Source organism: Mus musculus (genome assembly GCF_000001635.26).
Source record: "Mus musculus strain C57BL/6J chromosome 5 unlocalized genomic contig, GRCm38.p6 C57BL/6J MMCHR5_RANDOM_CTG4".
NCBI lineage: Eukaryota > Metazoa > Chordata > Mammalia > Rodentia > Muridae > Mus > Mus musculus.
This window is the reverse complement of record NT_166438.1, coordinates 80136-94223: the sequence shown is the minus strand read 5'-3', so window position 1 is coordinate 94223 and position 14088 is coordinate 80136. Positions and strand designations below refer to the sequence as shown.

General features: G+C 41.8%; 1 protein-coding gene across 1 annotated transcript in view; it reads left to right on the top strand.

The window, feature by feature from the left end:
* Window positions 1-11661, top strand: part of LOC665290 (PRAME family member 8) — a 28344-nt gene extending 16683 nt beyond the window's left edge. The window contains exons 2-4 of the mRNA XM_977084.4: window positions 8146-8459; window positions 9113-9703; window positions 10664-11661. Coding sequence (XP_982178.1) covers window positions 8173-8459; window positions 9113-9703; window positions 10664-11231 — 1446 coding nt within the window. The 5' untranslated portion in view covers window positions 8146-8172 and the 3' untranslated portion in view covers window positions 11232-11661. The remainder of the gene's footprint in view (window positions 1-8145; window positions 8460-9112; window positions 9704-10663) is intronic.
* The last annotated feature ends 2427 nt before the right edge of the window (window positions 11662-14088 follow it).

Here is a 14088-nt window from a genome sequence, read left to right as displayed (position 1 = left end):
ACCTTTAATCTGGGCCACACCTTCTACTGGAGATTTACACAAAAGTGGAAGAAGAAAGACTCTCTTCTGTGTGCCTGTGGGACTGAGCAACTGCTAGATCCTTGGACTTCCATTCACATCTGCTGCTGACCATTGTTGGGGAGTTGGACTACAGACTGTGAGTGATCATCAGTTCCCTTACTATACAGTGATCACCAGTAAGTTCTCTAACTCTAGAAAACCTGGACAAGTACATCCACGTTAGCTTGTGTTAGATGCTGTGTATCCATTTTTATGTTGAGGTTTTGATCAGTTAGACTTGAGAGTATTGGAGGATGATAAATACAGAGCAGCTTGCTTTCTTATACATGCAGATGTCCAGTTAGACAGGCACAATTGGATAGGGATGATTTCTTTTTTACAATGTCTCTTTAGCATTCTCTGTTAAAAGTCTAGTGTCCATGCTTGATAGCTGTGTTGGTTTATTTCAGGTCTTCAGTTGTATTCCATTGATCAATCTATCTGTTTTACTGCCAATACCACACAGTTTTCGTTATACTATGGGCATGTAATACTACTTCAGATCAGAGATGGCGATACTTCTAGGAATTCACGTGTTGTAGAGGATTGTGGTCCTTGGTCTCAGTCCAATGGTTGCCTGTGAATGCCTGCAATTGTCTTAGGTGCTATTAGAACCTCTCAGAGGACAGCCAAATCAGGCTCCTTTATGTAAGCACATCTTGTCATCAACAATACTATAGGTTTTTGATGTCTGCTGATGGGATGGATCTAAGGATGCCTGTTCCTGGATGGCCCTTTCTTCAGTCTCTGCTCCAGTTTTTGTCCCTGTTCTTCCATTAGACAGGAACAAGTCTAGGTTAAAAATTTTGAGATGTGTGAGTGGCACCTTCCCTCAACTGGAAGCCATGCCTAGCCACTGGAGGTGGTCTCTTCAGGTTCTGTCTCCCCTGAATGGCATATTTCATCTTGAATTTTATTCTTTGATTGCTTGGTTATTTATTGTTTGATTGATTTATTCTCCTTTTTGCTCTTGACCTTCTTGGTTAGAATCCTATTCTGAGACACATGGTTGTTCTATTGCTAGGGATAATTTAGAATTGCAACTCAAGAGGGATCCTCTTGCCTTGGCCTTCCTGCTGGAAGGATTATTATGTGAGGCACATCACCTGGTTATGTTTTCCTCATTTGTGACCAGCATGGTTCAGAGGGAAATTCACCTGGGAGCCATAGTCTGTCCTTGAAAATACATGCAAGAAACCATAAAATACCATTGTAAGAGGACCTGACAAATACCTTTGTGCAGAACTTTTGGAGAGTCCTTGTAGGAGTTTGGCAGGAATTTGATATTGGCCTAGAACAGAGAAGTAGGCTCAGCTAAGAATATTAACTTTTGCTGGGGGTGGTGGCACAAGGCTTTAATCCCAGCGCTCAGGAGGCAGAGGCAGAAAGATTCTGAGTTGGAGGCCAGCCTGGTCTACAAAGTGAGTTCCAGAACAGCCAGGGCTATACAGAGAAACCCTGTCTTGAGCTCCACCCCCCCCCAGGGGAAAAATATTTACTTTTGGGCTAATACAAAGTTCAAGGAAAACTCAGCAGAGGAATGTAGCATTGAGTTTTTCCATGGTCATCGTGATAAGCCCAGAGAACCAGGCAACATGGGACTTTCATTTGTTTGTTTGTATCTTTGTTTCTTTGATGGTTTTTGTCGATAAAATTTTTATTGGATATTTTATTTATTTGCACTTCAAATGTTCTCCACTTTCCCATACCAATTTGCCCTCTGAAAAACCTCTATCCCATCTCCTCCCCCAATCTTACATTTCTATAAACGTGCTCCCATACCCACCCACTACTGACTACCCACCCTGGAATTCCCCTACCCTGGAGTATCTAGCCTTCACAGGATCGAGGGCCTCTCCCCCAACTGATGCCCAACAAAGCCATCTACTGACACATGTGCAGCTAAAGCAATGGGTCCATACATGTGGATACTTTGGTTGGTGGTTCAGTCTCTGGGAGCTCTTGGGTTCTGGTTGGATGATCTTGTTGCTCTTCCTATGGAGCTGCAAACCCTTTCAGCACCTCCAGTTCTTTTACTAACATCTCCATTGGGGACCCCTTACTCTGAACTTTGTTTATTGCCTTGTTTGTTCCTTGACCTAAAACTGACTTTATCCTTTGCATGTATTTAGACTGGTATAAAAGCAGACTAGAGAAAAGTGAATCTACTTCAGCCTTAGCACTGGATAGAGTCATGGAATAATGTTGTCTAATGGTCATTGTCTTTTCAATCGTCATTCACAACCTTGAGACCCTGTTGCCTGACTGAGCTAGCTTTGTCATACTTTACACAATTATTTTTCCATTCTGGAATAAAGAGGCTCGCTTCATGCTTTGCCAATCTTTAACTGTAGTAGCACTCAGAAAGCTGAGGCAGGATGGCTTCATCCATTTTGCAGGGAATTCTGTGGTGTAACTCCAGTAGTAAATCTTTGCTTGGCATTCATATTTTAGGTTATAAACCACTGTACAATCTAGAAAAATGGGGGCATGCCTGTGTTCCCAGAACATGTGAGTCTGAATAGAGGCTCAGAAATCCAATGGCATCTTTGCTTTAATAGATAGTGTGAGGCAAGCCTGCTCTGTACTAAAATGTTTTCAAAACAAGTTAAAAGGTATGTCAGGGAGGGGCATGCCATCAATGATTCTAAAAAGTTGGAGCAGATTTGAGAAAAGAATCACTGGACATGGAGAGATGATCAGGGTTTACTGGGCAGAGAGAAAATCTCTAGGATTAGGAGATTTTCAGAATACCTGATATTTGCAAAACACATAAATTCAATGCCCAACAAGTGTGGTTGTGTCTTGGAACTACCTTTAGCTTCAGTGTTTCTGGGATCCTCTTCCCTTTCCTAGGCTTAATAAGTAGTATGCTACCATGCAGAAACACACACACACACATGCACACACACACACACACACACACACACACACACACACACACACACACACTCTCTCACTCACTCACACAGAGACCTTGGATGATTCAGACCTAAAGGGGAATCTTCATCAAATCCTCTCCTCAAGGCTCAGGGAATCCTGTAGAAGAGAACAAAGAAAGAGGGATAGAGTCAGAGGGAAGGAAGCCAGGCCTTCTTAAATACAGGAGAACTAAAACACATATAAACTCAGAGAGACTGAAGTATAATTCTCAGGGCCTGTGTGGATCTATACCACATAGGCTATCAGTGTTGAGAAAGGAAGTAGACACAAGTTCCCATCCCAAACCCAGAAATTATTGAAAACCATTTACAAATGAAAAATTAGTTTTCTCAAATGGACTCTCCTTGAGGGTACAAATCTCATTCATATGGGCAGGTCTACAGGCCAACACAAAGTGAACTCAGAGGCCTCTTTGGAGGTCCTATGTCTCATAATGTTTTGTCAGGCCTCTTGTCTTTTGGGGTTTTTTGGTTTTGCTTTTTAATTTAACTCTTTTTTTTTTTTTAATCTTACAACCCACTAACTGTTCTCAAGGTTACACCCTAGCACACTACTTCTAGGTACCTTCTTATCATGTCCTCTGAGTGGTTGGAGGCTCCCTGGGCATCCCCACATCCTGGTACTTTAAGTATTTTCAAGGCAGGACATATCCTCTCCCTCTGAAGCCAGGCAAAGTAGCTGAGTTAGAAGAACATACCCCACAAACAGGCAATAACTTCTGAAGTGGCTGCACTCCATTTGTTAAGGGACCAATATGAAGACCAAGCTATACATCTCCTACATCTGTGTGGGGAGGCCTACTCCCAGCCCATGTACGTTCTTTGGTTGGAGCTTCAGTCTCTGAGAGCACCAAGGGTCCCAATTAATTGACTCTTACTGGATTTCCTACAGTGTCTTAATAACCTTCTGCTCCTTTGCTCATGTATTATGACTACCAATTTTGGTTTTTATTGGATTCTTGTTTGTGTGAACCTGTCCTGTATCTATATGCATTCCTTGTGGTTTTTTTCATGGGCTATTTTTTCTGTTTCTTTATTTTGTCATATTCCAATATGTAACAGTTACCTAGGTTTTATATTCCATCTATGTCTTCATATATTTCCTGGATCCCAAAAATGTGTTGGTGGTCTAGAAACCACTAGACCCTAAAGGGTTTCTCTCCTTATACCTGTGGGTCCCATTCTGAATTCAGGCTTGGTAACAAGTACCATTGATCACTGAGCCATCTCTCAGTTTACTAAACTCCCTTATAGTTTTTTCTTAGAGCTGGGTGTGGTGGTGCATGCCTTAAATCAAGGCCAGCCTCTGGTCTACAAAGTGAGTTCCAGGACAGCCAGGGCTACACAGAGAAACACTGTCCCCCCCCCCCCCAAAAAAAAAGTTTTTTCTTAGAAAATACACGTTTCATTTTTTGTTTTTAGTTTTTTTCAGACAGGGTTTCTGTTTAACAGGCATAGCAGATCCAGAACTCAATGTGTAGACCAGACTAGCTCAAACTCCCAGACCTACCTACATCTGCCTCCTTAATTCTGGGATTAAAGGCCTATAGTAGCATCTCACACCTAGCTAGATTTTGTTTTTATTTGTTTGGTTCGGTTTGGTTTGGATTGTGAGAGAGTGTTTCTCTATTTTGGAGCCCTCCTTGTCCCACACTTTAATCTGTAGATCAGTCTGGAGTCTAAAGATCCAGCTCCTCCCTCTGCAGCCAGGGTGCTGGGATTAAAGTCTGGTCCTACCCTACCCCACTCTGCCTTAATTGTAAAACAGACCTTAGTCAATAGGCTTCACTGGCTAAGAATTAGCTACTTAGATAAAACTAGCCTTGAACTCACTGTGCCCAGTTTGCCTTTGCCTCCAGAGTGCAGGGATTAAAGGTGTTTGCCACAATTCCTTTTACAAATTTAATTCTCTTAAAGATTTAGCCTGGCAGTGGTGGCACACGCCTTTATTCCCAACTCAACACTTGAAAGGCAAAGGCAGACAGACTTCTTAGTTCAAGGACAGCCTGGTCTTAGCTTGAGTTCCAGGACAGCCAGACCTACACAGAGAAACCCTGTCTCAAAAAAAACAAAACAAAAGCGTTTTCTTCACTGTGTTTTGGTGTTTTTCCTACATGTATGAATGTTCAGCACATGCTTGCCTGGTGTCCAAGAAGGTCAGATGGAGTTTTCAGGTTTCTGGAAACTGGAGTTACAGATCATTTCAAGTCACCATGTAGGTGTTCAGAATAGAGTATTAATAGGTGCTCATTATTGGGGAGCAAACTCTTCAGCACACGGCTCACTCCTGATTTCATCTTGGGCAAGCATGCTGGTCAGATCCTACCTGACACATTATCTGTTTTCTGTCAGCCAAAGGCAGCATCTCCCTCAGACCCTCCAATTTCTGTTGCTCTTTAGGTCTATTTAGAAGTAGACCCAAATGTAAGCTCAGGCTGTCCTTCTATTTACAATATGGCTGATGATGGCTTTGAATTTATTCCCCTGCTTCCAACTCTTGAACTGTGAGTTTCCAGGCATAGCCATTATGTCTGCTGCATACAGTGCTGGAGAGAGGAATGGCTGTATGCTGGGTAGCTCCTTACAAACTGAGTGCACACCCAGCACACTTGGACACTGTTAATGGAATCAGACAATGCTCCTTCCTCTAACATTTATGTAGGTGCTACTGCAGTTTATTGAAAAAGCATCCAATTCAGGCCTTGAGCTCCAGAACATACTCCTTTCTATTAAAAACTCTTTGTCCTAGATCCAGTGACAATAATATCGATGAATTATTTTCTGTCTATTATCATCAATAGATTAAACCCTGATCTGAGGCAAATCAGACTGACTTTGTGCACATGAATAAAATTGGCCCAGGTGTGGTGTTTCTCAACATTAATCCTAGCAGCAAGAACTATGCTGAGGCAGGAGGATTGCTAGAACTTAGAGTTTAGAAACAACCCTGGCTTCACAGCAAGACCCAATCCTGTAGCAACCTCAAAACTATGTAATCATAAGGCAAATGAAGGAGAAAATCTACAAATTCAGTGATGTGTTATTAAGTAACAAGTGAAATGTTTGAGGGATATGCTATGGAGGTATTCTCACTGAGAGCTCTAGTGCAATCAATGAAATGGCTGGATGTTACATATAGAATTAAAAGGGCAGAGTTTAACCATCCAATCCAATTCTAGTTTGAGGTTGAATTATATGGCTGCAATAGGAAGGGTTATTCAGAGAGGCTTCAGTGGAGACAGAAAATATTCAGATCTGGAGATTGGATAACTGCCTGGGTTATCTAGGACTCAGAGACCTATCTGCAGTACTCAGAACTGGTATGTAACTGGTTTCCCTAGGGTTAAGCAGTTTGATTTGAAACCCTTTAGATTCCAGGATAGTACAGGAAATTTCATTTTCTGTTTCTTTAATAAAATACATTGAAGACCTTGGGTTTCATTCCCAATGATGTTTTAGCCTCATCTCCACTATATCTCTAAGATAACTTGTATATTTCATTACTGTGCTTGATATATTTTTTGACACAAGAATTTTCTAAGATGTTGGGCGTGTTGCTCTGGGTTAGCTGAAAATCAGATCATTCTGACTAATGTGGTCTTTCATATTTCCTTTCACTGAAATGATGATTTGTTTTTGTTTTTGTTTTTGTTTTTATTTTTGTTTTTGTGAGACCTTAGCTCATGTAACTTTGATCATCTTTAACTCCTGGTAGCTGGAATTACATTTGTAAGTTACTCAAATGTCTTACCTTAGTCTTTGCTTTAGATCATTTTCACATAGCTGTGGTTTTTGGATAACGTCTGCTTTTGGAACCAAGGTGAGCCTGACAGTCTTGGTAGGAACCCACAGATGTTATCCTCCTTACTGGAAATTCGATATTGTTATACAACACACGAACTTTTTGGTTGTATTATTGTTTCTTTTCTTGTTTTGTTGTTGTTGTTGTTGTTGTTGTTGTTGTTGTTGTTTGATTGCTGGTCTTTTTTTGTTGTTGTTGTTTTGTGTTGTTTGTCCTTTTTTTTTCTTTTTTATTACTAAATTTAATTTCTCTTCAACTAAGTTTTACAGTCCAGTCATTATTCCCTTCCTGGTCTGCCATTTGTTCCTCATCACATTCTTCATTCTCATCACCCCACCCTTTTGATGATTTTACTTATTTACATTTAAAATGTTATCTCTCTTCCAGGCTTCACCTCACAAACCCCCTCCCATGATGTGTTCCCTTTACCTCTAAAACATCACTCCCCCACCTACCCACATACTCCTGCCTCACCCTTCACTATGACAATAAGCCTCCAAAGGACAAGGGGCCTCCTCTCTGAAATAAGCCATTTGCTACATATGTTATCAGGAACCATAGACCCACTCATGTATGCTCCTTGTTTGGAGACTTAGTCCCAGGGAAATCTGAGAGGTCCACTTAGTTGATGTTGTTTTTCTTCCTATGAGGTTGTAATCCCCTATATTTCCTTAAATCCTTCCCTATCTCTTCCATTGGGGTCCACATGCTCAATGCAAAGGTTGCCTGTGAGTATCTGCAGTTGTCCTTAGACAGGTAGTGGCACAGCCTCTCAGAGGACAGTCATATGTTGACAACAGCAATAGTGTTTAGGTTTGGTGTCTGCTGATTTTATAGATCCCAAGATCCCAGTCTCTCAAGAGCCTAATCTTCAGTCTCTGAACCATCTCTTTTCCCTGTTTTTCCTTTAGTCAGGAACAATTCTAGGTTAAAATTTTTGAGATGGATGAGTGGCCCCTTCCCTCATAAGGGAGCCATGCATATCGACTGGGGTGTCCTCTTCAAGTTCTATCTCCTCTATGTTCCATATTTCAGCTAGGATCATCTGTACTGGGTCCTGGGAATCTCTTCCATTTTGGTTCCTTTCATTCTTTCCTTTGTAAAGAAAGGGAAACACATAAAAATATTTTGACCCCAAAATTATGTGTCCATTAGAGTACTAGAGAGGCTCCCATGATGCCAGTCTGTCTTTACACCACCAGTTTAGGATGCAGAAATAAATTGATGTCTCTAGCACTGTAACTCTAGAGCAGTAATTCAGAAACTAAATAGTTAATGTGGTGGTGAGGAAGTATTATAAAGTTGTCTTGAATATGTATTCTTTTCTAACTACTTCCCCAGGAGCCTTCTTCCTGAAGACCTGAGAGGATGAGTGGTCAGACCCCACCCACACTCCAGAAGCTAGCAAGGCAGACACTGCTGAGAGATGAGGCTTTGGCCATATCCTCTCTGGAGGAGCTGCCAGCTGTGGTCTTCCCACCACTGTTCCAAGAGGCCTTTGCTGGCAGACTCAACAAGCTCATAAAGGCAATGGTGGCAGCCTGGCCTTTCCACGATCTCCCTGTGGGGCCATTGATAAATATGCATAACCTGGAAACCTTGCAAGCTCTGCTAGATGGAGTAGACATGAGACTAACAAGAAAATTTCACCCCTGGTAAGCAATATCCAAGTATTGTATATGGGAGCATAAAGAGTACACAGTAGACATTGCCAGGGAGAATGGCTTTGTCCTAAGTCTATTAGATGCTTCTGATTGCATAAACAAGCAGAGATACAAGGTTTTGGAAATCTACTGTTTACTTGTAGAGAGCACATTTGGATATGGATTAGACTTGAATATGGACTAGAATACACTTAGCCTCACAGTAGAATGAGCCTATCCCTGGCCTTCCCAATAATAATAATAATAATAATAATAATAATAATAATAATAATAATAGAAATAATGTGTACCTTAGTGAAAGAAAAGTATTCAAGTGTACAGAAGCCCAGGAAAGCTTTTGTAGCATGCCTGAGTCCACCTTGGATATCGAAGTGCTTAAAAACAAAAACTGTAGCAGGGTCGGGCATGGTAGCACACGCCTTTAATCCCAGCACTTGGGAGGCAGAGGCAGTCAGATTTATGAGTTTGAGGTCTGCCTTGTCTACAGAGTGAGTTCCAGGACAGCCAGGGCTAAACAGATAAACCCTGTATCAAAAATATTTTTTTAAAAATTTAAAAAAAAAAAAAAGCTTTAGCAGGGAGGAGAGCTGAGTTTAGATATATATAGCAAGATGACTGCTGACATTCATAAGTTTCACCCACAGGAGGCCAAAACTTCAGGTTCTCGACATGAGAAACGTGGACCATGTCTTCTGGAACATATGGAGCGATGCAAATGACAGTGACTCTGATGCAGAGACCTTGGATGAAAAGCAAGTAGTGAAGGCCCCTCGCAGATATGCACTGAGGCAGCGTCTGAAGATCATAGTTGATCTGTCAATCAGTTCTCAGCTCAATGAACAAAAAGCATATTTCTTGAATTGGGCCAAGCAGAGAAAGGGGTCCATAAATTTCTGCTGTACAAAGATGAAGATCTGGGATGCACCAGACGAAGTTATCAGAGAAATCATGAATGTTTTCCATCCAGAGCACATTACAGAATTAGAACTGTATACCGACTGGACTCTGTTGCGGCTGGCACATTTTGCTCCCTACTTTGGGCAGATGAAAAATCTTGAAAGAGTCTTCCTGGCACCACTCCACAAGAATACCTCCCCTATTATGAATTTGACAAGGGACTCAAAAGTCAAGTGTATTAAAAAAATTATTTCTCAGTTTTCCAAATTCAACTGTCTCCAACATGTCTTCATGAAACGTGTCCATTTTCTCAGAGACCACCTGCATCAGATACTAGGGTAAGCAAGTATAGAGACCTGGGTCAGCTACCAAAGCAAATCTGTCTCTCTTCTCTTAAGGATTAGTGGTACGTAATGCCTGCCACTCACTAGGAACAAAATTTAGATACTCATAACACTCTGAAAGTTATGTCTTGTTTCCATGTATACTGACATATACAAGGGAAATTTTACAAGTTAATTCAGTGTTTCAAATAAGCACTCATGGAGTACAGAAGTGATTTGATGTAAAGAGGAGGTCAGTTCTAGTAAGCATGGGTTGTAATTCTTCGTCAATCATGCCCACTCAATCAAATGGAAAGGGACCAGCAGGGGAGTGTGTAGTAAGGTGTCAGGGTACACCTCAGCTCATTGTGAATGTGAACTATATGCTCAGATCTGTGGGAACAGCCTTCTATCTTTGCCCAGTTCCCCTGGATGAAATGTTTTGAGCCCAAGTAGCACTGAGTGCATGGGACAAGGAGTATAACTTGGACTGAAAATTAGAGCCAGCATGACTGCAGAGGAAATGATAGAATGGAGATTCAATGAGTTCACAGCAAATATCAAAATCCTGTCAGGGGTTTCTTGGGTTGGTCTTTTGGAGACAGGGTTTCTCTGTGTAGCCCTGGCTGTCCTGGAACTCACTTTGTAGACTAGGCTGGCCTCGAACTCAGAAATCCACCTGCCTCTTTCTCCTGAGTGCTGGCATTAAAGGCGTGCACCACCAAGCCCAGCTTCTGTGTGCCTTCTTAGCTTAAGTGATGAACTGGTTTTCAGCTTGAGGGTGAGGCCCAAGGGTGAATTGTGAGATTGGCATGACTGAGCAGTTTCCAACAGGAAGCATCATAGATGTTGTCCTTGATCATTTACTTAAACTGACCTTGGGGCACTTGGTTCATTCTACCACTGTGTACATCCCAGCCAAACCTTTACAACACCACTTGCCAGAACTAACCCTCTGGTCTCCTCTATCCCTAGGTGCCTGAGGACGCCCTTGCAGACCCTCTCCATCACTCACTGCCTAATTTCACAGACAGACTTGGATTCCTTTTCCTGCTGTCACAACCTTTTTAAGTTAAAAAATCTGGAAATCAGAGGAGTGACATTATTTGCTCTCGATCTTATGCCTCTGAGAGGTCTCCTAGGAAAACTGGCAGGTACTCTTGAGTCTCTGGATTTTCAGTGGTGTAGCATGAAGGACTCCCAGCTCATTGTCCTCTTACCTGCCCTCAGTCAATGCTCTCAGCTCAACCAGATCAACTTCTACAGCAATGACTTCTCCATGGCCATCCTGAAGGACCTTTTGCAGCACACAGCCAACTGGAGCAAGATGAATGTGGAACAATACCCTGTCCCTCTGGAGTGCTATGATGCATTGGGTCATGTCTCCAGAGAAAGATTTGTGGAACTTTGTCAGGAGCTCATGGATACCCTCAGGGCCAAAAGAGAGCCTAAGAGCATATCTTTTGCAACAAATGTCTGCCAAAATTGTGGCAAGACCTGTGTCTATGGCCAGGGGGCAAGACTTTGTTCCTGTTTGCAGTAAACATGGATACAGGACTTCTGAATATGAATAAATGACATGCCTGGGACACATCTCTCATCCAGGGTGCTCAGAGACTGTGACTTCAGACACTTCCCATATGGTTAGAAGTAAAGAGATGGGTAGTGACTGGGACCCTGAATGCTTAGATAGAAATGTGGACTATTCCAATAGACTGTTGGACCAGGGGCATGATGGAATCAGAAAAACAGTTTGGCATTTATATGTGGCTTCTGCCCAGACAGTATATTTAGATGCTTTTTTGTGTACCTATAACCTCTCTCTCCAGGGTCTTTGACTTTTACCAACCTTACTACCAGGTTCAGGGTCAGGATGATAGAATAGGTCCAGGATTGGAAAGACACTGTTATTTTATGAAGGAAGCAAAGTTCCAGGTGAATATGGCATGTATAAAATAAAAGTTTTCTTGACACATCTTTCCCTAGTCTCTTGCTTGGGCTACATGTATAACACTTTTGTGTAGTTGATCAGTTATGTGCACAAAACATTTACATTAATGTGAGCAACATAGACACAAATCTGGTGAAGACAGATTAAAATGATCACAGATGGTTAATATCCAGTATGTTGAGACCACAAGGCACCTTGTACCCATCAAAGATGCCTAAAGGTAAGAAGACAACATAGAGCAAAGTAAACAGGCTTTCCATTCTGGCTTTGAACTCCTGATCTTTTTCTCATGCCTTAATGGGCTTACTAACAAGAACCTCTATATACAGTCTTTATGCCACATGTCCCTAGAGCCCTATTCCTATGGAGTCCCAAACTCTATGAAGTAACCATAGAGTATAAAATGGTGTACAATATTATGTGGGTAACTTTGCTACATAAAGTATTTACTTTAAAAAAGACTTGTATTTTAAGTCTCCAATTATATTAAAAGCAAAAGAAAAATCTCCTTCTGCCTAGTCATTATAACCCTTTCTGTATGGTAAACTGTCAATAAAATAATTTATTGTTACTCTGTATTTACCGAACACTTAGAACATGAGTTCTCTGTTTAAATATCATTGTTATTTTCTGCATTGAATAGCATAGCTAAACTTAAGGCCTCGGCAACAGATGCCCTCTGGAGATAAGTCAAAATGTACACATTGATGCCAGGCCTGTCACAATTCAATCTTTGGAAGGTGGATAAAGGAATCAGCTATTGTGGGACACATGGACATCTAGGCTGGCTTAAGGGATAGAAGACAAACAACAAACCTCTCTCAGGCTCCTTTCTGTCTTTCCCCACAACCTGACTCCCTGTCTGAATGTCAGGTTCTCTGGCCTTGTTCCTTTGGACCAGTGAACTCACCTGAGATTTGCTAATAATAAACATGCATTCAAGTTCTTTAAACAAGCAAGCCATATATTGAGAGAGATTGCTCACAGCTTAAGAGTATGTGCTGCTTTTGCAGAGGACCAAAGTTTGATTTCAGTGGAAATAATCAGGTTGTTCTTTACAGGTACTCAGTCTTCAGGTGATAGGACCCTCTTTTCTGGGTTATGTGGACCCTGACTTTCACAAGCACAAATCCACATAATACTCATTTAGCTATAGGCCTAGCCAAAGAAGTCTTTAAATAAAAAATAAATAAATAATGACTTAATTTCACAAAGAAATAAAAAATGGCTCAATTAATTAAAATGGTGATGTTGATCAGTAGCAGTTTGTTGTGGCTGGCCAGCAGCTCACATGTGTGGGTTCTAGTCTGCAAAGGCATCTTGGAATCTGCAAGAGAAGGGGCGGGGGGGGGGGGGCGCTAGGCGGTGCGATAAAGATGGAAACAAGACAGCCAGTCTGATCAAGGTTCGATTTTACTATTTCTGACCCTCGGTTATGAAGCAGGGGAAGGGGCCCTTTCCTGCCAAATCATCCTGGAGTAAAGTTGCAAGTGACCAATTTTACTTACTCCAGAACAGTAAGCGGCAGTGGGAGTGGCAAAATGATAGGGCTGCAAGCTCCGCCCTGATGCTCTCTTCTAGCTAACACTGAAACCTGAGCAAACAGGTTTCAGGCTGGGGAGGTGACAGCAGTTGTATGGCTCAGTGAAGAGAGCATGTGGAGTTTCAGGTGTGTCCTTTGACCTCTGTTGGTGAGCAATAGTGTAGGGTGCTCTGGGCTCCAGAGTTTGACATCCTGCACCATGGGTAAGTGAGAAGAAATTAGGAGGTTGTCAATGTTCAATATTTATTTCTGTATGTTCTTTATGTATATTCCTGTTCTAGCTGCATGTTGGCTTACATGTCAGGAAAAGGCATCAGAACCCTATATAGATGGTTGTAAACTAGCCAGGTGGTTGTGTAGAATTGAACTCTGGTTGTCTGGAAGAGCAGCCAGGACTCTTACTACTGAGCCATCTTCTCTCCCGGCCCATGTTTGACAATGCAAGAAGTACTTGTGGATACACAATCACAAGGAATGAGGTGTCTATTTTACATAAAAACTTACCAGTTTGGCATTATGGTTAATTCATTACATTTCAAATGTTTTTTTTTTCTTTTTCCAATTTTTTATTAGGTATTTTCTTCATATACATTTCAAATGCTATCCTGAAAGTACCCTATACCCTCCACTCCACCCTGCTTACCTACCTACCCACTCCCACTTCTTGGCCCTGGCATTCCCCTGTACTGGGGCATATAAAGTTTGCAAGACCAAGGGGCCTCTCTTCCCAATGATGGCTGACTAGGCCATCTTCTGCTACAGAGACACGAGCTCTGGGGGTACTGGTTAGTTCATATTGTTGTTCCACCTATAGGGTTGCAGACTCCTTCAGCTCCTTGGGTACTTTCTCTAGCTCCTCCATTGAGGGCCCTGTGTTCCATCCAATAGGTGACTGTGAGCATCCAG